The sequence below is a fragment of the Macaca mulatta genome, chromosome 16, assembly GCF_049350105.2.
Source record: "Macaca mulatta isolate MMU2019108-1 chromosome 16, T2T-MMU8v2.0, whole genome shotgun sequence".
Taxonomy (NCBI): domain Eukaryota; kingdom Metazoa; phylum Chordata; class Mammalia; order Primates; family Cercopithecidae; genus Macaca; species Macaca mulatta.
Genome location: NC_133421.1, coordinates 78534140 through 78561837, shown reverse-complemented (window position 1 = coordinate 78561837; position 27698 = coordinate 78534140). Strand labels below are relative to the sequence as shown.

The 27698-nt window shown below is 37.7% G+C and overlaps 1 protein-coding gene across 2 annotated transcripts in view; it reads left to right on the top strand.

The window, feature by feature from the left end:
- The window catches only part of ABCA8 (ATP binding cassette subfamily A member 8), an 85416-nt gene extending 63485 nt beyond the window's left edge, over positions 1-21931 (top strand). For both annotated transcript variants that reach the window (XM_077972601.1, XM_015120199.3), the window contains exons 23-39: positions 1888-1995; positions 5795-5965; positions 6171-6284; positions 7985-8104; positions 8904-8969; positions 9417-9508; positions 10579-10699; positions 11322-11439; positions 12092-12183; positions 15634-15794; positions 16615-16690; positions 16764-16858; positions 17582-17701; positions 17930-18070; positions 19447-19526; positions 20869-20924; positions 21043-21931. In XM_077972601.1, the coding sequence (XP_077828727.1) occupies positions 1888-1995; positions 5795-5965; positions 6171-6284; positions 7985-8104; positions 8904-8969; positions 9417-9508; positions 10579-10699; positions 11322-11439; positions 12092-12183; positions 15634-15794; positions 16615-16690; positions 16764-16858; positions 17582-17701; positions 17930-18070; positions 19447-19526; positions 20869-20924; positions 21043-21141 (1830 nt within the window). In that variant the 3' untranslated portion in view covers positions 21142-21931. The remainder of the gene's footprint in view (positions 1-1887; positions 1996-5794; positions 5966-6170; positions 6285-7984; positions 8105-8903; positions 8970-9416; positions 9509-10578; positions 10700-11321; positions 11440-12091; positions 12184-15633; positions 15795-16614; positions 16691-16763; positions 16859-17581; positions 17702-17929; positions 18071-19446; positions 19527-20868; positions 20925-21042) is intronic.
- The last annotated feature ends 5767 nt before the right edge of the window (positions 21932-27698 follow it).

The window sequence follows — 27698 nt, the reverse complement described above, 5'->3', positions numbered from 1 at the left end:
ACAAAACATTTTTCAAAGAGAATATGAAGCAATAAAAATGAAATCATACAGCACTGTGACCAGCACAAGAATAGTGAATAAATGAAACAAAGGAGAAAGAAAGGAAAGAATAAATGAAGGAAGGAAGGAAGGAAGGAAGGAATGAATGAAGGAAGGAAGGAAAGAATGAAGGAAAGAATAAAGGAAGGAAGGAGCTTCATTATTATTTTTAGAAATTTTACAAAAGAAATTCATGACAAAGTTCAGGCTAGAATTGCAGACTGTCTACATTAGAATTACTGCAGATTCCTGTCAAAAATATTAATTCCCCTGGCCTACTTCAAACCAATCAAACCACTTTTCCTCATGGGCATGGTGAGAGGAGGGAATCTATTTTTTAAAAAAGGTCCAAGTAATCGAAATGTATACAGCCCTTTAAGTTTAGAACCAGAATAACTATCACAGTTCGTAATGATTCATTTTTAGTTATTGTATACATACATTTCTCCCTTTCAGAGAGTTCTTTGAACACAAAGATCATGTATTTTTAACATCTTTCAATTTTCTGGTTTCTGAGAGCAGTATACAATAATTGGGCAAATTGCCTCAGACTTCTGTCTATCAAGGTATCCTGTTCAACTAGAGTTAATTAGATACCAACCAGCTCAGCTGACTTTGTATTTATGTGCCTGATATAGTCACTTTAACCAATATCCCCAGCAACTCATTTTATTCTCTATTCTGCTTTACCTGTTCATTGCCCCCAAAGTCAGAGTTTCCCAGAGTTTCAGAACTTGCTTCTATCCTGCCCAGAGTTCAAGAATCGCTTGAACCTGGGATGCGGAGGTTTCAGTGAGCTGAGATTGTGCCACTGCACTCCAGCCTGGGCAACAGACCGAGACTCCATCTCAAAAAATAAATTAATTAACTAATTTAAAAATAAAATAAAAGGCAAATCACAGGCTGGGAGAAAAATATTCACAATACTTACATATGTGACAAATTTGTATCAAGAATATGTAAAGAACTCTCATTCCTCTGTAATAGAGGACAACCTAATTTTTTAAATGGACAAAGTATGTGTATATTTGTATATATACCATTTGTGTATATATACTAAGTAGTTAAGCCACCAAGTATTAAACCTACCCAGTACTCAGGACGTTCTGGAAGCAACCAGACAACAGGCTGTAATCTTATCATCTATGGTTAGCAAGTGTCTTTCTGGTGACCAAGCTGAAGACCACCAGACTCTGATTAGAACTTTCTTCAGTGATGTGTTTAATCAAAGAAGCAACTATGTGAATCATGAAAATAACATGGGACTGGCTTTCAAGAGAGTTTGTGGTCTTTTATCCTTAAAGATTGTTACAAACAGAAGCAACAACAGATGGAACTAGGGCAAAGGTTTTCTTGGTGTTTTTGCTCTCCCTTCTAGTTTTTCATCTCTACTTTTGCATCTTTAACCAATATTTATCAGGTCTCATACCTAAAAAACTAGCTTATTATCACTGTAGCCATAAAATGTCAGATATTTTTTGAGTCAAGCTGCCACATTTGAGATAAAGATCAGCTAAGAAATTGAATGTGTCAACTGTGAATTATAATTTATTATTTAGCACCAAAACACATTTTAGAATCATAAGGCAAGAAAAGAGAAAAATCTTGCTCTTATTGTTTTCCAGATGTTATCAGTGCATTCATTTTCTTCAGTCACTTATCTGTAAATTTGAGTATAAAGCCAAAAGTTAAGTGTCAAAACTGGAAGGATAATGAAAGAGTCTGGGAATCTTCAAAAGGGACCTAAGGCAGAATTATGTAAACTTAATCTAAAATTTTAAAACTGTATTCCAGAAAATGAACTTTAAATTTCTTCATTCAGTTCATTGTATTCTTTGAATTTTTCAGAATGGACAGGACAATCCAATCGCATTTCTGGCATATATCATGTTCTGGCTGGTTTTAACATCGAGTTGCCCACCTTACATTGCCATGAGCAGCATTGATGATTATAAGGTAATAATGAGTAATTGCAACTTCCATTATTTGGCATAGTCAGAAGCAGAAGGTAATTTTACAGGATTTTTCATAAGAATTTTTATACATGCTTAACTGAGCAGCCAATTCAGACATAAATTCTAAGGTATAAAAATAAAAGAAAGTTTTATAAGTTGAAATATACAGATAAATAGGTAATAGAGAATTATTCTGAACTTTATCTGGATATGCCAACAAACTAGAATAGACAAACCAACTTTGAAAAAAAAGCAAAGCTGGAAAATATGTTTCTGATTTCAAGGCTCACTACAAACTTGTAGTAATTAAGAATGTGTTGTATTAATTAAGAATAATTATGTAGATATTTTAAATGAAATAGACATTTCAGAAATAAGCCCACACATATATCAATTGATTTTCAATAAAATTACCAAATAACTTAAATGGGGGTAAGATTAGACTTTTCAGCAAACTGTGGTGGAACAATTTGATATCATTCTGAATAAAAGAAAAAAAAAATGTTCTTCACATCCGTGACACCATGCACAAAATTAATTTGAAATGAATCACAGATCTTGTGATAGGCAATATTTTTCAGATAGGGAAGAAGCAGCATTTTAAAAAAAATAACTTGAACTTCATCAAAGTTAAAAGCTTCTGCTCTTTGTAAAACACCAATAAATAATAAAAGGCAGCTGAGCTTGGTGGCTCACGCCTGTAATCTCAGCACTTTGGGAAGCCGAGGTGGGCAGATCACCTGAGGTCAGGAGTTTGACATCAACCTGGCCGACATGGCGAAAACCCGTCTCTACTAAAAATACAAAAATTAGCCAGGTGTGGTGGTGCATGCCTGTGATCCCAGCTACTCAGGAGGCCGAGGCAGGAGAATCGCTTGAACCTGGGATGCGGAGGTTGCAGTGAGCTGAGATTGTGCCACTGCACTCCAGCCTGGGCAACAGACCGAGACTCCATCTCAAAAAATTAATTAATTAATTAATTAATTTAAAAATAAAATAAAATAAAAGGCAAACCACGGCCTGGGAGAAAAATATTCACAATACTTATATATGTGACAAAGATTTGTATCAAGAATATGTAAAGAACTCTCATTCCTCTGTAATAGAGGATAGCCTGATTTTTTAAATGGACAAAGTATTTGTGTATATACTTTACCAAAGAAGATGTACAGATGGAAAATATTCCCATGAAAAGATGGTTAATGTCACGAGTAATCAGGAAAATAGCCTCAATGAGATAGCTCTACACACTCAATAAAACTAATAATGTTAGAATGACCAACAATGTCAAGAGTTTATGAAGATGTGGAGAAACCGGACCTCTCATGCACTGTGGGTGGGACTGTAAATTGTACAATCACTTTGCAAAATAATTTGGCTGTTTCTTATAAAGTTAAAAATATACTTATTCTTATGACCTAGCAATTCTTCTCCTAAGTATTTACTCAAAAGAAGAGAAAACATCTTTCCACATAAACACTTGAGCATTAACGTTCTGAACAGCATTAGTCATAACAGCCAACAACTCGAAAAGACCCAAGTGTCCCCCAAGCAGTGAACTGACAAACAAATTCTGATATAGCCATACAATGGAATACTATTCAGCACTATAACAGAAGGAACAACTAATAAATGCACCAACACAGGTGAGTCTCAGAACCATTACACTGAGGGAACAATAACCACAAATAATTAGGTACTTTTAATTAGGATGATTTACTTTATATAAAATTCTTAGAAAAGTAAAATTAATCTGTAGTGACAGAAGGCAGGCTCGGGGTGTGGGGGGTCACCTGTAACCAGTGGTAAAGGCTATTGACTGCAAAGGATCATGGGAAACTTCAGGGGTTGTTCTATACCTTGCCTATGATGGTGGTACAGAAACATATGCATTCATCAGACCTCATTCAACTATATACTTAATATGGGTACTTTTTCTTGTTTGAGAATTATACCCCCAAAATTAAAAAGAGATTGTTGAAATAAATGGAAATGATATTTTTGGAAATGCGAGAACTTGAAAAGATAAGAGAAAATTTCAATATTGAACTGACAACTTACAAATGTTTATTTACAGACACTCATTAATCCAAATGAATCTATAATGCGTTCACAAATTACCTGAGCATCTTGTTTAAAAGATGATTCTGATTCAGTAGTTCTGCAGTGGAGCCAGATTTTGAGTGCCAATCATAGGCGGTGAATTTATATGATTAATCAACCCAGGCCAACTCCCATTTTTGTGACTTCATGAAAAAAATCTATGAAAACTTGTGTAAGCATCTTCACTGTGTCATCTTCATCTGTTTCGTTTTCTCTGTCTCTCTAGTGCCCACAAAAAGAGCATAAGATTTACGTAATGTTCCCTTTTCATGTGGAATATGCAGGAATCTCAAGAAATTCTATTTACTAGTACGATGTAACTATAAGTCATTCTGGTGTTAATCCAAACTTTAAAACTTCCTCCATAGGAAACATGAACTCTTTCTTTGGCTTCTGTGATGCCGTAGTTTCACCATGTTTATCCTAAGACTGTCCATTGTTTGTCTTCTTTGGAGATTCTCATTCCTATATGTAATCTCTTAATTTCGGAAATCCTCAGATATTGGCCCTTGGCTGTCTTCTCATGTTAGATGCCATTCTGTCCTAGGCAAACCCATCTAGCTCTATGGCTTCGAATCCCCTCTACCAGCTGGTCACTCCCAGATCTGACTCTACCCCAGATCTCTAATTGTATCTAATTTGACCTCCAATGTTGATACAAACTCTGTTCTCAGCATTTCCACTGTAGGCAACACAGATGTCTCAAGTTTCATGCTTCCAAAACAGAACGGAATGTAGAGCTACTTGAATGTATTCCCCCACCTCACTACTTTCTCCATAAATAGCAGCACCACATGCTCAGTCATTTCCCAAAGATCCCAAAATCATCCTTAATTCTTCTCTTGCCTCCACTCATGTGTTGAGTCAATCATCAATTCTTTACCAGTTCAACTACCGGCATAGACCTGTGTCTGATGTAGGCAGGCTCTGATATGAATCTTTAGGTCAAATTATGTCTCAGGCAGGAGCATCATTTAGCTCATCAAAGCCCATCAACAAATGAATTTAAGTATTTTTTAAAAGAAAAAAATTCACAACTGTTAGAATAGTTTCATGTATAAACCTATTGATTATACTGAAAACCACATCACTTCATAAGTAGTTTTAAAATATGTAATTTAGTATGTTTATTTAGAGAATGACAAATAATGTAAAATACATTTACATTTATAAATGTATTTATATTTATGTAGATACACACAAATATTTGAATGAGTGATAAATATTTGAATGTGGACTATGGCAGAACAACCCAATTTCTTTTATTCCAATTAAAGGATAAAGCAATTATGTGTGTGTGTGTGCGTGTGTGTGTGTGTGTGAAGGAGAGAAAAGAGAGAGAGAAATCACTGTGATGAGAATGTAGTTGTTTAAGGGAATAAGCTGTCCATCCCATTCACCCCTATCCCCCTGTAAGGCATTAAATCACTATTTTGTTTGCTGCAGTGTTCAATGCTTTGATTATTCTAAGGTCTTCTTTTACATATTTCTACCAGGTGTGTGATGAACATCAGTGTAGTTCATTAAAGCAGCAGACTGGTTATTTATGTTTGTAACTATCCACATCCCTTAGTCCAGATTACATTTGTAGACATAATCTAGAATTGTTACAAATAAAGATTTTGCTTGAATAGTTCCTTGCATAATCCACATTTTCTTAAGCCACAAACTCTGTATCTTTGCTGTCTGCTAATTAGAACAGAGCTCGGTCCCAGCTACGGATTTCGGGACTCTCCCCTTCTGCTTACTGGTTTGGGCAGGCGCTGGTGGATGTTTCCCTGTACTTCTTGGTCTTCGTTTTTATATATTTAATGAGCTACATTTCAAACCTCGAAGACATGCTACTTACAATAATTCATATTATTCAAGTAAGTGACAATATTCAAGTAAGTGACAATATTCACAAAATCATTGTGTGATTTAATTTGAAAATTTGAAATATTTCTATCAATATTTATATGGTCATAAATTAAAGAATTATAAAATCCTGGGCTATGACAATGTTTTGAATCCCAAATGTTTTCCTTGATTGCATTTGTATTTAACTAAGCTTCACATTCCTGTTGATTTTAGATCCCATGTGCTGTCGGTTATTCCTTTTCCCTTATCTTCATGACATACGTGATCTCCTTCATCTTTCACAAGGGGAGAAAAAATAGTGGCATTTGGTCATTTTGTTTCTATGTTGTAAGTATGTTTATTGTGGATGTATACTGTATATATTTAATATACAATTCTGAGCTAATCCTTTAAATTTTGCCCTCTGTAGGATGATGATATTATTGTCTATAATAAACACAAGAGTACAAAATCAGTTACTGGCATGGTTAAAACTAGAAATTGCTTCACCAAACTCCCTAATGAGAATTAATTCCATAAAGCCTCCCTTCTTTTGTCTAAATTAGGAGGAAAATGTGTATAATTTAAGAGTATCTATTCTAATTTCCTATGATTTCAGGATGCCAAAAAGTAAATTATTAATTCAATAAATAATTGTTGACTTCTGCAGTGTGTCCAAGTTAAGACTGATAATGGGAGGAAAGAGATTAAACGGACAGTTTCAATCCTGAAAGAGCTCCCAAAAGATAAACAGATGAGTAAGCAACCACTTATTAAAACAGTCATGAGTTATTTTCCATCTTAAGAGTCTATTATACAACTGAATAATAAAGAGGTCCATGAAAAACAGAGATTCATTTATGAAAATGAAAGTAGAGATTTTGTTTAAAAGGTGAAATCTGAAAAAGAGTAAAATTTCAGCTGAGAGAAGTATGAGGCACAAATAGAAATAATGAACAGAAACCCAGCAGAGGAAAAGCCCATGCTGATCCTAGGAACTGGTAATAATCTCGCCTAAATATAGACTAAAAACAAGATGCACAATGGCCATGGTCCTGGTTATGGCAAAAAGTAAAATCTTGGCTGCCCTTAAATGATGTGCTGAAGAATTTAAAAGCTCATAGTGCAGAACACAAATAGGATTAGAGATAAACTTGCAGGAAGAATACTTTGATAGCCATAAAGGTGATGGTTTGCACGCAGAGAAATTAAAAGTACAAAAACTTTTAAGTAGTCATTGCAGTGTATTAGAAGGTAAAATATCAGGGCTTCGAGTGTACCTATCACTTCCTGTTATCCCTAAATTTTCTATTTTAGTACTTCTGCTTAAGCCATTCCATGTTGTTAAATACTTTTATTTCCCCATTGGTATAGTTACCAAAAGTCTTACCTTTTATTTTTGTTGTTTTATTCCTGTTAGATATCAATTTCAATTTTTTTCTTAGATTGTTACTCATCTACTTTTATTTTTTAAAGTTTATCTACTTTAATTAAAATATCATATGTATGGGTGCTGGGTGTGTCTTATACCTGTAACCCTAGCACTTTGGAAGGCCTAGGTCAGTGGATCACTTGAGCCCAAGAGTTCCAGACCAGCCTGAGCAACATGGTGAAACCCCATCCCTACTAAAAATACAAAAATATTAGCTGGGTGTGTTGGCTTGCACCTGTAGTACCAGCTCTCTGGGAGTCTGAGGGAGGAAGATCACTTGAGCCCAGGAGTTTGAAGCTGCAGTGAGCCATGATCACACTACTGCACTTCTACCTGGGCAACAGAGCAAGACTCCATCACACACACACAAAAAAAAACCAGAAAGAAATTCTACATATCACATCCTATATTTATCAAGTGATATCTCATTTGTGAAATTCTAGGCCAAAGGAATTTGGCTAAGTCACTAAAATAAACTGTTAATGGAGATATACTGATTTCAGCTTGGTTAGCAAGATTGAAGTTGAAATTACTAATATCTTCAAGATGAGCCTCTCGATTTGGAACTTACATTGAAATTCAGGGTGATTAACCTTCATATTTGCTTTTTTTTTAGATCACTGTATTCTCTGTGGCTGGATTTGCGTTCAATGTCTTTGAAAGTGATATTCCATTTATCTTCACTTTTTTAATACCACCTGCCACAATGATTGGCTGTTTGTTCTTATCTTCTCATGTAAGTAATGACACAGTCTGTCCCAGTCCCCTGAAACTGATGACCAACTGTGAAACTTTGCCCAGTGTTGAAGGTCTACAACAACATGTTTAAAGTGCATGGGGTTCAAACATTTCTACCTCATGGAATACAATTGATCTTCTCCCAGATAAGACAATATGTTCCAGCTGACTGGTAATGGAAAATCTGGTCCTGCTTAATATATGGGGAGGAAGGGTTTAAGCGGTGGTGGGAAATAGAGTAGTCCTTACACTCATGTGGGGACTTATTTCCTCCTTGATATGCTCGGCTTTAGAAGGAAGTAAATGAAATGTCCATAATCTTTGGGATTTCAGAGTTCTAAGGAAGCACCCAATATAAGCAAAGTCCTTTTTTCTGGCTGACTGATACCTATAGTTCTGCAAAAGGAAGTTACAGTACATGAGTGAAGAGGTATCTATGGGAAGGGGAAAGGTAGAGAAGGGGGCCTCACAAAGAGAAACAATAGGCACAGGAAGGTGTGTGAAGTTCTGTGTGAGAAGAATGAACACTGTCTCTCACTGTTTGGGGAGGTTAGCACGGATCTCCAGGATTCTCTTGCCATGTGATTAGTAATTGATAAATCCTATTGCTTCAAACGAAAGTTCATAGACCTTGGGAGGAAAGAAGATAGCCCCTTGCTTTACACTTTAGAAAGGGCACTTAACGTGATATTCATGGTCAAATGTTAGCAGGGCTGTTTAGGGCCAATTCACATATATGTGGACAAATTTCAGGAAACAAAAATCTCCCAGTTTAGCAATTGTCTTTTCTTTTGCAGCTTCTCTTTTCTTCTCTCTTTTCTGAAGAACGAATGGATGTACAGCCATTTCTGGTATTCCTAATTGTAAGAACACACTCTTCTTTTAAAATTATCGCTTTTTACTAATTTTAATAATTTTCATTCCTGTACACACTGTGAAACATTTTTATTAAGGTAAAGATATAGATATCTATAGCCCAAGGAGATATAATGCTTGTAAAATCTGGAAGAATTATTTTTACAAAGATCAACTGGCTAGCTAATGTGCCTTCCAAATTTTAAGGACACTGTACAACTGTTAGAGAAGATGAGAAAGTAATGATATCACATAAGTATAGTTGTTTCCTATGTTTCTATAAAAAAGATTGAAAATGAACTTGATAGTTTCACAATTTGCTAGATAGGTTATTAGAAATTTGTAATTATTTCACTGAATGCATTTTTGTAGAAGTTCAGTTATTTATAGCACATCTCTGATATTGAACAATTATCTTTTTATGTTTCTAATCATGTGTCTCTCTTTATTCCTAGCCTTTCCTTCATTTTATCATTTTTCTTTTTATTCTTCGATGTCTGGAATGGAAGTTTGGAAAGAAATCAATGAGAAAGGATCCTTTCTTTAGGTTGGAAAAAACAAATCAGATTTTTATTTTGTTGATCAATATCGTAAAATATTTTTCATGCATAAATCAATTCATTAACAAAGAGGTGCCGTGTGCTAGGATAGGCTGGAGTAGGAACCATGGACGCATACAAATAATGCAGATCCAGATACCTAAACCCAAGAAGGTTATGATCTAATGGAAGAAACAGACCTGAAGCATGGAGTATTAAGGCTCTGTCTGCCACTGTCCACAGTGGAGCACTGGGGAAAGTTAAATGTGGCCGGTCCCACCTAACAAACAGTATAATGCCAGTGGGAGAAATGCTGTCCATCCAGGAGGAAGGAACAGAATGATCCACTGGCCAAGGACAGCAATAGCTGTGTTCTTTTCCTGGTAGTGAGCATCCCAGCCGGTGGATGACAGACCGGTTTGGTTATTAATGGGACTTAAAAGCTGAGACTATTTTTGGCACCATACAAATAAGAGCAACCATAAGCATCTTACTCCCTCTGTATCTCCCGTACCACATCAGTTTCATCTTTCGCTATTACAGAAAGTTGGATGGGAGACTGCCAAGATGAGAGCAGACCTTTAATCTTCTGAGATCAGTATGAAGGAGGCACTCAAGGGAAGAGAGACTAGAATAAGTATATCCTGGCTATGATCATACGTAGAATGGAGAGGAAAGGTCAATATGCCACATATTCCAAAGAAATGAGGGATCAAGCATCTAACTTGTATTTTGCTAGAAACTCCTGATTACAAATATTCGGGCCCATTTTCCTCATGAAAACATAATGATGTCAACATGTTGGTGTCAAAGCTATGGTTCCCAGAAAAATTACTCCATTGAGTTATGATATAAAAATTCTTTGTCAGCTAATAGGTTTCAAGTTAAAACTGATACTGAAAAGACATATTTCTAGATAAGATAAGCAAGGAGGTTGTAAGGGGATGGGAGTTGTGAAGGGAGATTGTAATGGTTTGTTAATTGCTCGTACTGCTCAAACATAAGCTTTAAAGAATGCAACTTTTGACACAAAAATGAAAGCCAGAAATCAATTATTAATGGATGGTTTTGATTCTAGAATTTCTCCAAGAAGCAGTGATGTGTGTCAAAATCCAGAAGAACCAGAAGGAGAAGATGAAGATGTTCAGATGGAAAGAGTGAGAACAGCAAATGCCTTGAATTCTACTAATTTTGATGAGGTAAAACATTACACAAAGGTTTTTTTACTAGTCAGTCTACCAGTCTAATTCTCTAATGATTTTGAGTTTCTCTATTCCTTACAAATGAGGATCACTATTTTAGTAGGTAGTCATCATTTTTACAATTAAATGAGCAGACTAAAAGTCACATTAACTCTTTTGTTCTTCTTAGAATAAATTAAAAATAGAGTGCAATAGAAATTATTAAAGCCAAGAAAGAATTTCAGAAACTGAACTAAGCAACAAACATCATTGCTTGTTGGAGAAAGTGCACAGTACAAATTCAGGGTCAGGTCCAGCCCACAGCATTTGTTTTGTTGTTTGAGGATAATCAGTGCTTCTCTACGTCTCATTGCTCCTGTTTGTTCTGAAAGGACAGGCAAGCTGTATAAAATAATGTGCTCCTGAAAAAACTGCCTTTGTAGGAGAGGAAAATGACAATCTCTCCTCTCCAAAACCAAGTGTTAGGCTAGGGACATGGCCAAGAAGCATGTCACCAAATAGAAGGTCTTCTTTGATGCATGACTGGGGCAACAAAGGGTCCAACTAATGAGAAGATGGAATTTTGTTTCAAAGCTAATGGAGAGAATTAAGGTCTGACATAACTTCTTGTCATTTACAGAAGCCAGTCATCATTGCCAGCTGTCTACGCAAGGAGTATGTGGGGAAGCGGAAAGGCTGTTTTTCCAAGAGGAAGAATAAGATAGCCACAAGAAATGTCTCCTTCTGTGTTAGAAAAGGTTGGCCATGGGGATCTTCCACGGCTGGCTCAGAGCCCTCCTTAGAGCTTCCTGATTCCTAATGAGCATTATTCTGGATACCACCTCTTGGTTCACATGCAGACCCAGAGGACAGTAACAATAATAGCCTCCTTTACATGTTTCCTTTCTAACTTAAATTAACTCACCTCATGAAGAGGAGCCTAGTCACATCTACAGTGAAACCATAAGTTCTCTAATAAGATGAACTTTTGAAGTCATAACATTTCTATTAAATGAACACAATTGATTTCCTAATGTTCATTGTTTTTCACAAGTTAATGGACAAGATGTGCTAGCACACTCTGAAGGCTTGGCCAGCAAGTGTTAGATGACCTCAGTTTGTGCCAATAATTGCACCAAAGTTAGGATCACAGGAGACAGAATATGACACATCTGGCTTCCAAGAGTGGTTTTGCCACTTCCCATCAGTGTGACTTTGCACAGGCAACCCCATCATTGAGAGCTTCTGCCCCAATGGCATAAGAAGGCGCTACAATAACTTCTCAGGGTGGTTGTGACAACTAAATGACAACTAATAACAAATGCTTGTCATATAGTGAGACTTCAACCATGTTTTACTCTTAATGTTACCATTAAAATAGATTAACATTAAGTATAACCTTTTTTTCAGGTGAAGTTTTAGGATTATTAGGACACAATGGAGCTGGTAAAAGCACATCCATTAAGGTGATAACTGGAGACACAAAACCAACTGCTGGACAGGTAGGTGAATTATGTGGAAAATATGTTATTTAATGGTGAAATAGATTTATAAGATTTGATGACCTTAAAAACAACAAATGTCACTTAATCATTAGATAACTGAAGTGATTAATGAATACACAGGAGAATAAATTCATGAATTATCACATAAATGCACATAAAAGTTAAGCACTGAAAGGGTGTCACAGAATCCTTAGGGTGTCGCTTTTCCAGTCAAAACCTCTGTGGCTGGTGGTGCCTTTGCCCAAGTTTGGCTCAGACCCACTGCATTCTTTCTGCCCACTCAGCTCAGCAGGCTGCACTCTGTTCATGCCACCAGCCTAGATCCCAAGCCTGCCAACAGTGAGCCAGGCACAGAGTGGTGATGGGTGTGTGAGCAAGCATGGGGTCTGGTTGCTGCACACAGCCAGGCATGCTGGTTGTGGCAGGGCAGGCAGCTCCAGGCACAGGCACAGGCACAGGCACCAGCTCCGTGTAAGGCTGTGGCTGGACCAGGCATACTGCAAGCAGCTTCCACTGCAGGCACCGAAAAATGTGGTGGCACCCAGAAGCTTGGAAGTGCCAGGAACCACAGAGTCCTAAAGAAGGTGTCACAGCCCTGGCTCGGGGAGCCCCTAAGCCTGGGATCCCTGAAGGGATGCAACTCTTCTCTCCTCGTTGCCCACAACATGGCAAGCAGGGGGCGTGTTTCAGCCCTGTTTGTGTTACAGCTCTTTCAGTCCCACCATTTGTCAGGTCCTGAGTTCTTGTCCCATGTCCAGGAAGAATGAAGTATGTGGACAACTGGAGGTGAGGAGCTTCACTGAGTGACAGAATAGCTCTCAGGAGACCCAAAGTGGGTCTCCTATTTGCAGGCAGGTCATCTTGATGAGTGTCCAGCTCTTACTAGAGAGGAGACCCAAAGTGGGTAGCAGCTTTCTGCAGCTGGTAGTCCCTATGTCTGTGTGAATCTGGCTAAGTCTGGGATTTTTATGGGCTCAGAAATGAGGAAGTGTGTGCCAACTGGTCCATGAGTAGCCTTGGGCAGGCCTGGAAAAAGCACCATAAGTTCTCACTCTGGGCCACAGACTCCACCTAGAACTGGCAGCCTGGCCCCCAGACTTCAGGCCTTCCTTAGCTTGAAGGTGGGGTTTCACCAGAGAACCACCCCTTTCTACCCAGGAGCCTGTGTGCCTCCTGCCATCAACATGCCATCTATAGCACCCAGGCTGTTTGTGCTGAGGGGCACCTGCAGGTCTGTGCCAAGCTGCCCTCAGCACCCTCCTGGCCTCCCTCTCACACTTGTCAGGGCCTAAAGTCCAGAGGGGGCTGAGGCAGCAAGAGGTTGGCATATTGGTACCACCCTGGGTGTGTACACACCCAGCAGGGTTGCAACAGCACCTGGGCTCAGCCACAACTTTGCTCCAAAATTGGAGCATGCACCAGCCCCTGAAATTCAGTAAAGGATGCCCCAATTCAGTAAAGGGCAAGGCTCCCACCTGTTTCTGGCGCCCACCAGCCCCCCGGAGTACACAGCCCCAGTCACACCTCCCCTGCTACAGCCAGCATCTTCACTGTGGCTGCTCCAGACAGGCTGCCACTGCCATCAAAGAGTAATTATTAAAGGCATTAAGACATCTCCCTTGCTGCAGATGGCATCTTCACCGCAGCGGCTGCAGACAGGCTGCGGCCACCTTCAAGGGGTAATTATTAAAGGCATTAAGAGAATGTCCAGCATCAGAGATGAAATTAATGCCAGAATTCATAAAATCCTATTTATACTGCCATCAGTCACATGGATTTGCACTTTTAGTGAGCATTGTCTTTCCAGTATGTAATATTTACTGTTTAGTAAAACTTAAAAAAAAAAAACCTGTATTAGACAGTTGTCCTTCACAAACTGCTTAGTTATTGGAACATACATTTCTGTGCAAATGCAACTGTTTCTTGTGAGTGTTTTCAAGAAATATATCAAAAATGAGATACAAGGAGGTGAAATTGACTTTAATTGTACTTACAATTTAGTTGTAAACGGTGGCTAGGCAAACAGAAAAAGAACTCAGGTTTATCTAAGAGAGACATCATGTGGTAGAGATAAAACATTTTCTCCCAAATTCTATGGCAGAGAATAGAAAACCTTAAGAACGCTTTTACAAAGAATGTCCAGAGGAAGTACAGAACAGAATATAAAGTAGATACCTGTGGAACTGTACCATGGGAAAGGGGCTAGTAGTCAAGCCAAGAAAGGAAAAGACAGCTTGGAATGCTATTGACAAATATCCCACTAAAGAAAGAAGAGAAAACGGACATTCACAATCCCTCTGTAGCCACTGTGAGAGCGGATGTTCATGAAGATGCCTCTCTGCTGGTGGCTTGGCCAATTCTAACTTAGTCCTTAACTTCAATCATGGACACCCTCCAACTCAGTCACCACCTGGGCTCTAAGTCGGTATTTTATTCCTCATTAAGCATGGGAGGAAAGGAGATAACTGCTCATTAATACATTGGAATGAAATCCTTTAAAAGGTAAGTCTGATCTGAACTAGAAAGCCAGCCATTTAAGGGTCACAAAATGAGCTTAATTGGATCAGCCAGTGTGAGTTTCTCTTAATCCATGCATTCTCCTGATTAAATACTTTCAGTGACCACTTGCTGCTCTATGGCTGGAAAGACACAACCCTCCTTGTCTTGCGGGTAGCTGCAGGAGCTGGCTTCCCTGTCCCTCCTGCCTCATCTTTGTCCTCCCCGTCAAGCTTCCACATCAAGCTTCATCCCTGCACAGGGCTTTGGTCTTGCTTTTTGCTCTGCCCCAAATTCCTTGCCTTTTGCCTTTTTTCCATGACTAGCATCTTCTCCTCTTTGTTGAAATGGCCCCTTAGCAGACAGGCTCTTTCTAATTACCCTACCTACTGTCACTTCCCCAGTTATTCTCTACCCCAGCCTCCTGAATTTCCACAACAGCACAACTTTTGATCTGTCTTTACTCTGTGTATTGATTTTTCTACTTGTTTATTGCCTGATTCATTCAGTAGAATTAAAACTCCTGATAACAGAGGCACTAGTTATTCCACCCTCCACTGTACCCACAGGCAACATAGCACTCGTTACATAGGAGGTACTCAAAAGATGTTGATCCATGAGTGAAGTTAAATAGTAACTCAATCAATATGTTTCATTTTGACAGTGATTTTAAAAAATTGATATCAACTGTTGGCCAGGATGGACAGGCACCACATTTATGGGATATTGGATTTTTCAGCTGAGGTTGGATTGTTGGCTGTGGACACACTTATTTTCATGTATTTGCTCTCTGACAGCCTTTCTCCAATGCAAAATGATTACAGATTATTAAATCCAATGAGGTCCTAGCGTTCCTCTAGTTTTTCTAGGTTTGTGAAGAGAAAGATGTCATGGATATAATCAAAGAAGTAGTGCATAATGTAGGTTCTGAGAGGGAACTTTCATCTGCAGGTGCTACTGAAAGGGAGCAGTGGAGGGGATGCCCTGGAGTTCCTGGGGTACTGCCCTCAGGAGAACGCACTATGGCCTAACCTGACAGTGAGGCAGCACCTGGAGGTGTACGCCGCCGTGAAAGGGCTGAGGAAAGGGGATGCCAAGGTTGCCATCACACGGTACACAGAGGAGCCACATCTGTTCTATACCCAAGGGAGGGTGGAGGGGAAGATTGGGAGTGATGACCCTCACAGGAAATTCAGGATGGGAGACTGTGAATGCTGACCCAGGTCACGCTGGGTAGATTTACAACTAGAAACTCCTTTCCTGGATATCAAAGTGTTAAGTTTCTTTCTCATATTAAATAAGAACATTTAAAAAGGCTGGGCACAGTGGCTCATGCCTCTAATCCCAGCACTTTGGGAGACCAAGGCAGGTGGATTGCTTGAGCTCATGAGTTTCAGACCAGCCTAGGCAACTTGGTGAAACCTCATCTCTTAAAAAAAAAAAAAAAAAAAAAAAATTAGCCGGGCATGGTGGTGTGCACCTGTGGTCCCAGCTACTTGGGAGACTGAGGTGGGAGTATGGCTTGAGCCAGGAGGCAGAGGCTGCAGTGAGCCAAGATTGCACCACTGCACTCCAGCCTGGGGGATAGAGTCAGACCTTGTCCCCAAAAATAATAATAATAATAAAATTTAAAATTTAAAAAGTAATTATTCATTGTTAAAATGTATAGAAAATACTAAAATTTGGACTGTCATAGAACAACTATTTGGATATAATGACATGTCCTATTTCTTCAAAAGGCAACGTTATCTTTTGTGGAGGAGCAAGTCAGCCAGTAATATCACCCCTCCTTCCCCCATACTGCCCCCAACACCACCACATGTATTTCCAGAACTGCATTTTTGAGCTCTGCTCCTCCACCCTTGCTTGGGTTATCCTCTTATCTACTTCCGCCTTGTCAAGAAGACTGTACAGCTCTCCTGTTTCCTTCAGGTTAGTGGATGCGCTCAAGCTGCAGGACCAGCTGAAGTCTCCTGTGAAGACCTTGTCAGAGGGAATAAAACGAAAGGTACGGGCAGGGCTTGGTGTTGCTCTGCAGGTGCCATAGATGGGAACCAGATAGGCTCTTCCTCCCGTTGCAGCTGTGCTTTGTCCTGAGCATCCTGGGGAACCCGTCAGTGGTACTTCTGGATGAGCCGTCAACCGGGATGGACCCCGAGGGGCAGCAGCAAATGTGGTGAGGAACATTACCATGGTCAGGGCCAGCGTGGATGACTTGCATGGAGTTTGTGAACCATTTTTCTTCTGTAAAAATTGTCCTTTAAACTTTTTTGTGGAGGAAAAAAAAAAAACTATCAATGTCACTTGTAAAACCAATACTTTGAAAAAAAATCTTTCCCTGATAATATTTTATAAACATTTCTTATTGAAGAAAGAATTACCATTGTTAGGGCCCGTAGGTCTCACTCTTGAGTTTCATAAGTGCTCAGTTGATCTTTTAGGTGCATTTCTGGATCACAATCACGTAGTGTTCCGTACTGAGCATGAGAACAGTAGTTCTCATTAAGGTATAAAGGTGATTGTCATTGTGTGCGTTTACTGTGCATTTATTTTCTTCTCACTAGGTCGTGAGATGCTGTTGTTAAATTTTATGTCATTCTGTTCCCCTTCACACAGACTTCTCATAAACAAACCTCTCTTGCTTAGCGCTTCTTTTTGAATACAACCGTGTAATGAATGTTGTGTTCTGTAAACACCCCTCTTCCAATGCATGATTCCAGTTTAACAGCTCTCACCTAGCTTGCCCTTCCTCATCCTATCTGCCCTACCAACAACCCTCTTTTGCTTAATCTCTTTTTGCTAATTATTCACATGCATGCCAGTTAAAAATTCTTTTCTCTATCTCTTTCTGATTAATTAGAGGATTTCCTAAATTGCAAATCATCTCTTGACATTATAGGCAGGCCATCCGGGCCACCTTTAGAAACACGGAAAGGGGCGCCCTCCTGACCACCCACTACATGGCAGAGGCTGAGGCTGTGTGTGACCGAGTGGCCATCATGGTGTCCGGGAGGTTGAGGTGAGTGCCTGTCCTGGACCCACACTTGAGCCCAAGGTGCGTTGCTGGAAAATGTTGTCTGTGGGCAGGGAGAGATCACTGAAAACAGCTGAAATGACTGTGCCCAGGTCTAACAATAGGGACCTTGAGACAATGCTAGCAGCAAATCAAGGTTCTCAAACATTATACTGAATTACTGAATTTTTTTTTCTCCTTTCTCATATGACCTCATCCTCCTCCTACCTCCAGATGTATCGGTTCCATCCAACACCTGAAAAGCAAATTTGGCAAAGATTACCTGCTGGAGATGAAGGTGAAGAACCTGGCACAAGTGGAGCCCCTCCACGCGGAGATCCTGAGGCTTTTCCCCCAGGCTGCTCGGCAGGAAAGGTAAACGTGGTTGTTGTTTTGGAAATGGTACCAAATGTTCAATGTTACTTGTCAGTTATGTTGACTCATAGTCATTCAAAAGGAAAACCTAAAAGAAAGGGATTATTTGTTGGATTCTGCAGGAAGTAAACCAGAGAAGAGACAGCAGACGTAAGAGCTGATATAGCAAGTGTCATGGTCCCACTATGTGCCAGGGACTGTCCTGGTATTGTGTTATCCTATCCAAAACTTACAGAGATTTTTCAGTGTAGACATAACTATTCCAGCAAAAAGTGAGTGGACTTCAAAAAAGGGTTGCGAGGGACCTTTACAGGGACCTTTGTAATTGAAATTGATTACTATCTTTATTAAGAGGAAATGAACTGAGAGACAGGTTAGGTCACATAAGGAGTTAACAAGTGGCAGAACCAAGAGGTAAACCTAATTATTTTATTTCAAATCAATTAACATTTCCAATTCTATGTAAATTCTGGTAACAGCACCATCCCGATGTATTTATTTTCATAGACAGAAAAAAATTAAAGAGTAGCTCTAGGATCATTTTTAACACCTAGAATTTATAGCAGATGATAGATAATTTAGGAGTTAGGTGAGAAAAATAACAACAAGGAGAAATAAGTCATAATAATAACAATATGGGAAAATATATTTCTACAGTGTAATATAAATGGAAAAGCAATGCTATAATTCAATGTCCAGCTCTTGGCTGTATAGAAATACATCATGAAGCCACAAGGAATAAGCAAAATAGGTGAGAATGATGCACCATAAACATATGTAATGATGTCTTATGAAATGAAATGTACATCTTCCTAATTTTCAAATGATGAAAAGACAAACATTTATCCGAGAAACAAAATATTAAAAATTGTTGTTGCCTACATTTTTGGTGTTGAATTCCTGCTCTTCTAACCAGAGGCTCAATTACATTATCCTATATTAGGTAGGCAATTTGAGTAGGATGGAGGAGAAGGAGAGATATTTGACTTGTGGGAAATATATCTAGATTTCCACCCTATTTGAGGAACTTTAAGAAACTATGCAGTATAAGTTCCTCGTTGAAGGCTGAAGTTGAAGATCAAGTATTCAATTAGAAAATAAGGTGGAAGGTGACTTTTGCAAATCTTGAAATATCATCTGGACAGCCCCTACTCACTTCCATCCAAGGGGCCAACAACACTAAACTGTCTGAGTATTACACTCCCTTCCCCCAGTTCTCCTTGTGAACTGCTTCCTTTTGATTAATATCGACTCACCTTATCCTTTTTTCCTACACCAAACTGACTCTCATTTATAGAAATAACAACCCATATACAAAGCTACACAAATCAAAACAATATGGCACTCTATTCTGTTCCATTGATCTTTCCTCTCAGGTACTCCTCTCTGATGGTTTATAAGTTGCCAGTGGAAGATGTGAGACCTTTAGCCCAAGCTTTCTTCAAATTAGAGAAGGGTAAGAAATATGACTTTGAAATAAGACCCTGGAAAGAAGATAATTTCGAATTGTAAAATAATCATCTTTATGACAAAAATGAAATGTGACAAAATGCACTAAATTTTAAAGTTACAGTCTCAAATTGAATTTTAGTAAGACCAAAATCAAGGAGCTAGAGGGATTCTCTGTGTCTGTGCCAGGAGATAATGAGAGTGATTGTTTTCACTTGCTTTGTGGGGTTTTGTCATGTATTTTTCACATATATTGGTACAACCTAAGTCAAAACTCATTTATATATGCATTTAAGAAAATTTTTCTTCGAAATGTCTATGCGTATATATGTAAAATTAAATTTTCATGGACCAGCATATTATTTTACTGTCTTAGGCTGTATATTAAGAAACTGACTCCTGTCTGGTCGTTGAAACAATCTCCTCGCATCTGTCACATTTTAAAACTAACTGCCCTGCATCTGTCATCACAGGCTCATGTTTTCCTTGCAATTTTAGCTCATTAACTCTGCTACTCTGAACTGTGCTAGTCAGAACCCCCTTGTTATGCTATTTTCATTGTCACTGCTCAGTGATATATCTTTGCTTGCTTATCCCCTGCCTTAAGGAAGAGATTCAGGTCTTCTAGTTCTAGAGGAATTGTCTAACTTCCTAGAGCATCAGGAATTGTCTGATTCTCTCCTTGGGAGCATCTGTGGTCACAGTAATGCATCTTCTTTTCATGCTCTGATGGATCTGAGCAATCCAACTTTCTGGGCCATGTGGTCATTCACAGCACTCTTCAGGTTGGCAACAAGCCCAGTACTGACCTGAAACTTCTGGTGGCATATTTCCAATCTGCCGAGCTCCTGTTAGAGCCCTAACTGCCTCTCTCAGTCTATTTTGGTCAATAAGAACAGTTTCTAACCCAATCAGGGGAAGCTGCAATGGTTTTTGGATAGAGGTCCGTGAAGATACCTGCTCTCTAAAACAGCTCACAAATCCTTCCCTATAACCTTCTGATGCAAGCCTTTTCAAAATGTGCCTGGCTTCCACCTCTTTCTGTGTTGAATGTGCAAAACCCACTGGCTTATAGGCAAGAAAGAAAGCTTACTCAGTACCATTTTCTCCTTTAAATACAGTTCACAAAAACTGCACCACATACAAGCATAGTCCAAGCACTTTTTTTCCCAAACCTAAATAAATGCATTGGTGTATTCTTAACTGAATGATGTACTAAGACATGAATGAATATTACCTTAACCTATTTATTGAAGATTTTAAAAATGTATATCCTTTGCACTATATGCTGGTGTATGAGACCTCTAGATATGAAATATGTGAACTAATACATGTTCATCCCTATGCAGTTAAACAGAGCTTTGACCTAGAGGAGTACAGCCTCTCACAGTCTACCCTGGAGCAGGTGGGTCACTCTTAGTGATTCTATATCATCCATGGTATATGTGTATAATGTATTCACTTGGAGCTGCAAAGACAGTATGGCATTATTCTCCTCTCTTTATTTCTTCCCTCCCTTTCAGGTTTTCCTGGAGCTCTCCAAGGAGCAGGAGCTGGGTGATTTTGAGGAGGATTTTGATTCCTCGGTGAAGTGGAAGCTCCTCCCCAAGGAAGAGCCTTAAAACCCCAAATTCTGTGTTCCTGTTTAAACCCGTGGTGTTCTTTTTTAATACATTTATTTTTATAGCATCAATGTTCTATTTTTAGAAACTATATTATAAGTACAGAAATGGTTCTTCGTGTGGTGGAAGGAGGTATGGGTGATGGGTAAGTGCCGTGTCAGTGTGGACAGAGGCATTTGACTAAGCCAACCTCCTCTCACAGCGTCTGTATCTCTGCAGGCCACCCTGGTTCCATTTTTCTGTGTAATACTGAATAAACAAATTTACTTTTATATGATGGTATAAGTTTGTAGATATGCTAAACAAATTTTGTTTAAATTTTTTAAATAAAAATCTTAAAACATTTTTTTTCTAACCTAGACTGAGAAATTCATGCGTTTACTCTTCTGGGTGTTTGATACTTTGTAAAGTTGATATTTTCCTAAGAATTTAACATGTCATACTTTTTGAAATAGATTTAAGTGTGTTTCTTATTGCTAAAAATACTAAATGTCATGGGTCATAGTATCGGATATCAATGTAGTTGATAACATTTCCACAGCTAACACCATGATGTAGGCATAAACTGAAAACCAAAAACCTACTATTTCAAATATATTGTACTTTTTTTATTTCTGTAACCCAACTGTGTGCCATTTTCATTGGACTTTTAAATGTAGATGTCTATATTGTAACTGATCTTTTGTGGATATGTGTCACTTGGTTTCAGAAAGTTCACAAATGTAGCAACAGGTCACATGACTGAGTAGGTATAAAATGTGAAATAAACCTCATATATGTAGTTTTGAAATATGTTCTCTATTTCATGTGTCTTTTTCTTAACTCGGTGGCCTCCTACTTACAAATTTCATTAAAAATAATTTCTAATATAAGCATAATTACTGGACTTTAAGACCCATAACAGAATTTTCTGCTATACTATTTAAGCTAACGTTTGGGATATTAGCCTAATTATTACCCTTGTTTACCAAGTATAACAATGAAACACCAACTCTACATACTTCCTGGTACTGCACTCCTTCACGTTTACAGCCATAAAACCAGACAGTTAACATAGAAAAGAATAATCATATTTCTATTTGCTTGGGCTTAACTTTGTCTGTCTAATTCAACTTTTGTGTTATACAGAAATATGCTGGGATTTGGAATACCAAGAAATATAAGTCTTATTTTTTATATATACATTTGGAGTAAATCCTACAACCCTGTCAAGCCTTAATGTACTCCATTGCTGCTAGTTGGGGTGGATTTCAGGAATTAAACCCTTCTTATTTTTAGATATGCAAATCTGTGTTCAAAGGGACAAGTAACTTAACCAAGATTACTCAACTGGTCATTAGCCCATCCAGCATTCAACAACATCTGATACCAAAGCCCATGTTTTTCCCACTACCTCAAGCTGACTCAAGCACTTACTGATAACTTAATTCAGAAGGCAGTGGACATAGAAAACCCGGAAGCTTCTTGATGTGCTTACGATTCAATCAGAAGTGAAATTACATATACTTGGTAGAAAGCAAAAATATAACAATATTATATAATCAAATGTTACATGGCATGCTATCAACAAAGGTGCTGTCTACAAAAATTAAGATCTGTTTTGAACTAAGGTTATCTAATGAAGATTCTTATGAGTGAAAAGGAATTCAAGCTTGATTTTAAAGAAAACAGTGAGTTCATAAGGGGAAAAAAAATAATAACATTCTGAGTAAGAAAAACTGAAGAGCATCAATATATAGGGTAATTCACCATTGATAGTTAGGATTGCTTACTCTAGTTGTATTACTAAGCTAAAGAAGAAGACATGGTTTTTATGTTAGTGGAGTTTTCATCCAGAGTATGAAAAAATGTTGAAATTAATATTATAATGACATGTATTTCTTGAGCAAAGAAGTTTATTCCTTTGTTGAGTCACTCCTGGAAAAGGCACATAATTAAATACTTAAAATAACAACAATATATTTTGACTAACAGTCTCTCTCAAATAAGGTGAGTGACTCTGGAGATCCTTGGACTAAAAAATAATTTCTCTGTGCTTTGTGTTGCCCCCCATGTATAGCTTCAAACTGCTGTCTTGAACGTACATGAAAAACCCATGATCACCTTTATTCTCCACAGTCTTCATAATATTGGTTCTCAAAATAAAGTTCATGTGCCAATATCATCATCATATGTGAGAACTTGCTAAAAATGCAAAATCCAGAGGTTCACACAGAATTACTGAATTAGTAACTCTGGAGATGGTACTCAGCAATCTGTATTTAACAAGCCCTCCAGGTAATGCTAATGCATGCTAAATTTGAGAACCACTAGATTGTAGCCCATGGCTGCTTTTGTGAATATCAAGTAAAAATACAGTACTCTATAATCAATACAACCTTCTTAAAATTGTTAAGAATAAGAATGACTATTCTTATTGATGGCAAAGTACGTTGAGAGAAGATTAAGAGTAATGGCTGCTCAGTATCATTAAAAATACCTATAGAGCTATGTAGGTATGCAATATGTGCTAAATGAAAGGTGATTATATTTTTGTAGACATGAATTGTAGCCATTTATTCCTTCCATTTTTAACATTCACAAGAGTTCATCATTGGGTTTTAGGGGATGAGTATTTTTATTACAGTGTAATTTATATACAATAAAAGTCAACAATTATAAATGCATGATTTGATGAGTTTTGACAAACACACACAGATACATATATTTTTGACAAATATATGCATTTGACAAATATATGCATTTGTCAAAACTCATCAAATTGTGTGTGTGTATATATATATAATTTATATGCATATCATCCAATGCCTCAATTGTGGTATACGACTTTGCCATTTGCAACAGAAGTTCTCTCAAACCCTTTGCTGATAATTTCCTCCTCTCACCATTGTTTGCATTATTTAATTTTTATGTAAGTAGACCTCACTAGGCATCTCAGAGTGCAAATACTGGGTGTTAACTATGAGTATCTATATAGATGCACTTTTTAAAATGTGTGTTTCGCTGTTGCTGTTTTAGTGTTCTGTAAATGTCAATTGGGATAAAGTCATTGACAGCATCATTTAGACTTTCTCTTTTTAGATCTGATTATTCTGTCAGCTACTTAGAGAGTGTGTTAAAGTCTCCATCCACGTTTGTGGATTTATCTGCTTATCCTTATTTTTCTGTCATAGATTTTGTTTCACATATTTTCACCATGTTATTAGGCAAATACACATTTAAAATTGTTATATCTTCCTAATGCATAGACCCTTCTATCATTTGTAGTGTCCCTCCTTATCTTCAAGTCTCTTTTTAATATTAACATAGTTACTGCAGCTTTCTCCTGGCTATCTTGTTCATGGTATATCTTTTTCCATATGTTTACCTTCAGTCTATTTGTGTCTTTGTGGTTCAAATATATCTCTTGTACACAGCATATACTTGGTTCTTGCTTTCATATCAAGTATGAGGCTTTATCTTCTGATCGGAATGTTACGTTCATTTACATTTAATGTAGTTATTGATAGGATCATATCATTTAATATTTGTGTCTCTTTTCTTTTTTCAGATATTGTAGTTATTACTATTGCCTTGTTTTTTTCCTATCTTGCCTTTTACTAGCATTCAATTTTAATTTTTCTATTGGCTTTCTAGCAGCTTCTCTTTGCATACATTTTAGTGGTTGCTCTGGGAATTACAACACATATTAAACTTATGGTAATCTATACAGAGTTGATACTGACTTTCTTCTTGCATAATAAAGAACTTCTGCAATAGTATATTTCAATTTATTCCCTTCCTTGCACCACATTTTGTTGTATATCTCAACTATGTACATTATAAAAAACCATCAAAATAATGTTATATGTTTTGCTTTAAAAAACCATATTATATCAACAAAATTAAGAAAACAAAGAAAATATATGCATCATTTATTTTATCTGCTTATATTTTTACAAAGCCTGGTGTTCTTTGTTTCTTCCTAAAGATCTGAAATGCCATCTAGTCTCATTTACCTTCAGATGAAATAACGTCCTTTAAGTTTTTCTTTTGTTTTATGGCAGGTCTATTGGCAATAAATTATAATTTCAGTTTCCATTTATCTGAAAATGTATTTTTTTCCACTTTCACATTTGAATAGTAGGTAGGATGGATATCAAATATCTGATTCACAGTTTCTTTTCTTTCTTTCAGCACTTTGAATATGTTATCCCAGAGTCATAAATCCTTCTTATGTACTGATAAGATGTATACCTATTTCCAAAGAGCTAAACTTTTACTGGTTTAATTCTAATACCACTATCTTGAGTAGTATGAAGATCGTACAGACAGTGAATCTTAAAATACCATAATTGTGTGTGTGTGTATGTGTGTGTGGTGTGTTAAACTAGCATTTAACACTGGTGTGTATTTGAATCTGTCAAATTTTGAAATTTGCATTCAGACTATTCTTTTTAAAAATAAGACCACAGTTTCTAATGTATCTTGAGGTTATTTAGGATCAATAATAGTAAAATTAGGTCATTGCCATAGACATTCTCTAAGAGACAGAACCAAGTGGGTTCTCTCTCAAGCCTGAAGTTCATGAAGTTTCCATTAGCCCATTTTGCTTCCAAGCATTTATTAAACACTTTTTGGGGAACTCAGTATGAATTGGATGTGTAGTTCTGCTTTGTGAAATGCTTATAATCAAATTAGGAAGAGAAAATGTAAACACTTGGGAAGATTAAAGAATATTTATAAGTACACAATTAAAGCTAGTTTGCTGGTTTAATCAATCTTCTACCAAAATATAAACAAAGAAAACACCACATCACGATTAAGGCAGTAAAAAGTGGTGGAAAGCAGAAACACTTCTTAGAATAATCCTCTAAAAGTACAAGATACATAATTATCTACATGTGTGAAATATAATTAAGCAAGATTTTCTGAGTCAGGGAGATGATTGAGTTTTCTCTGCCAGTTTTGCTCACACCCTTTCTTCTGGGAAACAATGGATGATTAAAATTCACTTTCTTCTTGCAGTAAATGCTGCTGAATGGCACAGTGATTAAGATCTTGACCTAAATTTAATCTGGGATCTGCCATTTATCATCTACACAGACTTTGTTTCATCACCCAGAAAATGGAGATATCAGTACCCACTTCAGAGGGTGACCATAGCAACCAAGAATGACAAAAGCAATACCAGCACCAAGCAGCTCCCTGGCTGTTCCCAGAACTCCAAGTTCTCTCACATCCTGGATGGTTCCCTTCCTGCTCCTATTCCCTCAATTCTTCAGTGACACATCAAAATGCACCTGTTTTTTCTTCTTCTTTTTTTTACTTCATTTCCCAACGGCCAACTGAGATATCTGCAAATAATGCGCTAAACAAATTTATTTCAATAGAAGAATTCATGCTGTCATCCAAAGAAACAGTATAAACTAGCTCAATCTTTGTTATCTGAAGGTATTTGGGAGGTCAGTGGGAGAGATATCCCAGGGCAGGCAGAGTTTCAGCACCAAAAAGGATTTTTATTTAGCCTATGGATCCAACCAGCATTGATACCACAGACAAACACATTTTTGGAAAAATGAGACTAACAACTGTGTCAAATGAGCTGATGTTTTGTACCTGCTCTTTTGCAAGGAAAAGCCTGCCCAACTTTTCATGTGGCTTTATGTGAGCCCAAGGTCTGGTGCTGATGTCACCTGATATATCTGCAAAGGAAATCCACTATTACAAACCTAGAACGACACAGAGCATGGTGAACCGTAAAAAGTTGATGACTGGCTGGCAGATTTCATTTCAGAGGCCAGTGAGCAAACCTGGAACTGAAAGCGTTATATTACCCCCAGTATGCCACAACTAGTTATATTTATAGGCCACAAAAGGCAGTAAACATATTGCTGCATGAAAGGTAATTCCTTTTGCTTCTTATGGCCAATCTTATGCCACCCTTCTTTTTCTTCTCATATTCTATAAAATTAGTTTAACTTCTCTTTGTTTTCTTTTTACTCTGGTTGTGTAGATACTATACCAAATTGTATTTGAAAGATACGTGCAATTAAAATTAATTTATTGGCATGGTAGAAACAATTCTGATGCCTAATGAACCAATTCTTCACTTTTTTTTTTTTTTTTTTTAGATGGAGTTTTGCTCTTGTAGCCCAGGCTGGAGTGCAATGGTGCAATCTTGGTTTACCGCAACCTCCGCCTCCCAGATTCAAGGATTCAAGTGATTCTCCTGCCTCAGCTTCCTGAGTAGCTGGGATTATAGGCATGCGCCACTAGGCCCAGCTAATTTTTTTGCATTTTTAGTAGAGACAGGGTTTCTCCACGTTGGTCAGGCTGGTCTCGAACTCCTGACCTCAGGTGATCCACCCACCTTGACCTTCCAAACTTCTAAGATTACAAGCATGAGCTACCACATCCAGCCAACTCTTCACTTTTCAACCAGGTAAACTAGGGTCAAGGAAACATGGTTTATGTCTCTCTGTCCTGGGCTCCTGCTTATTCCAGTTTCTGTACTTTAAATTGCTTTTCTGTTTTCATGTTTCTTATCTCTCCTTCTCTCTAGGCCTATGCAAATT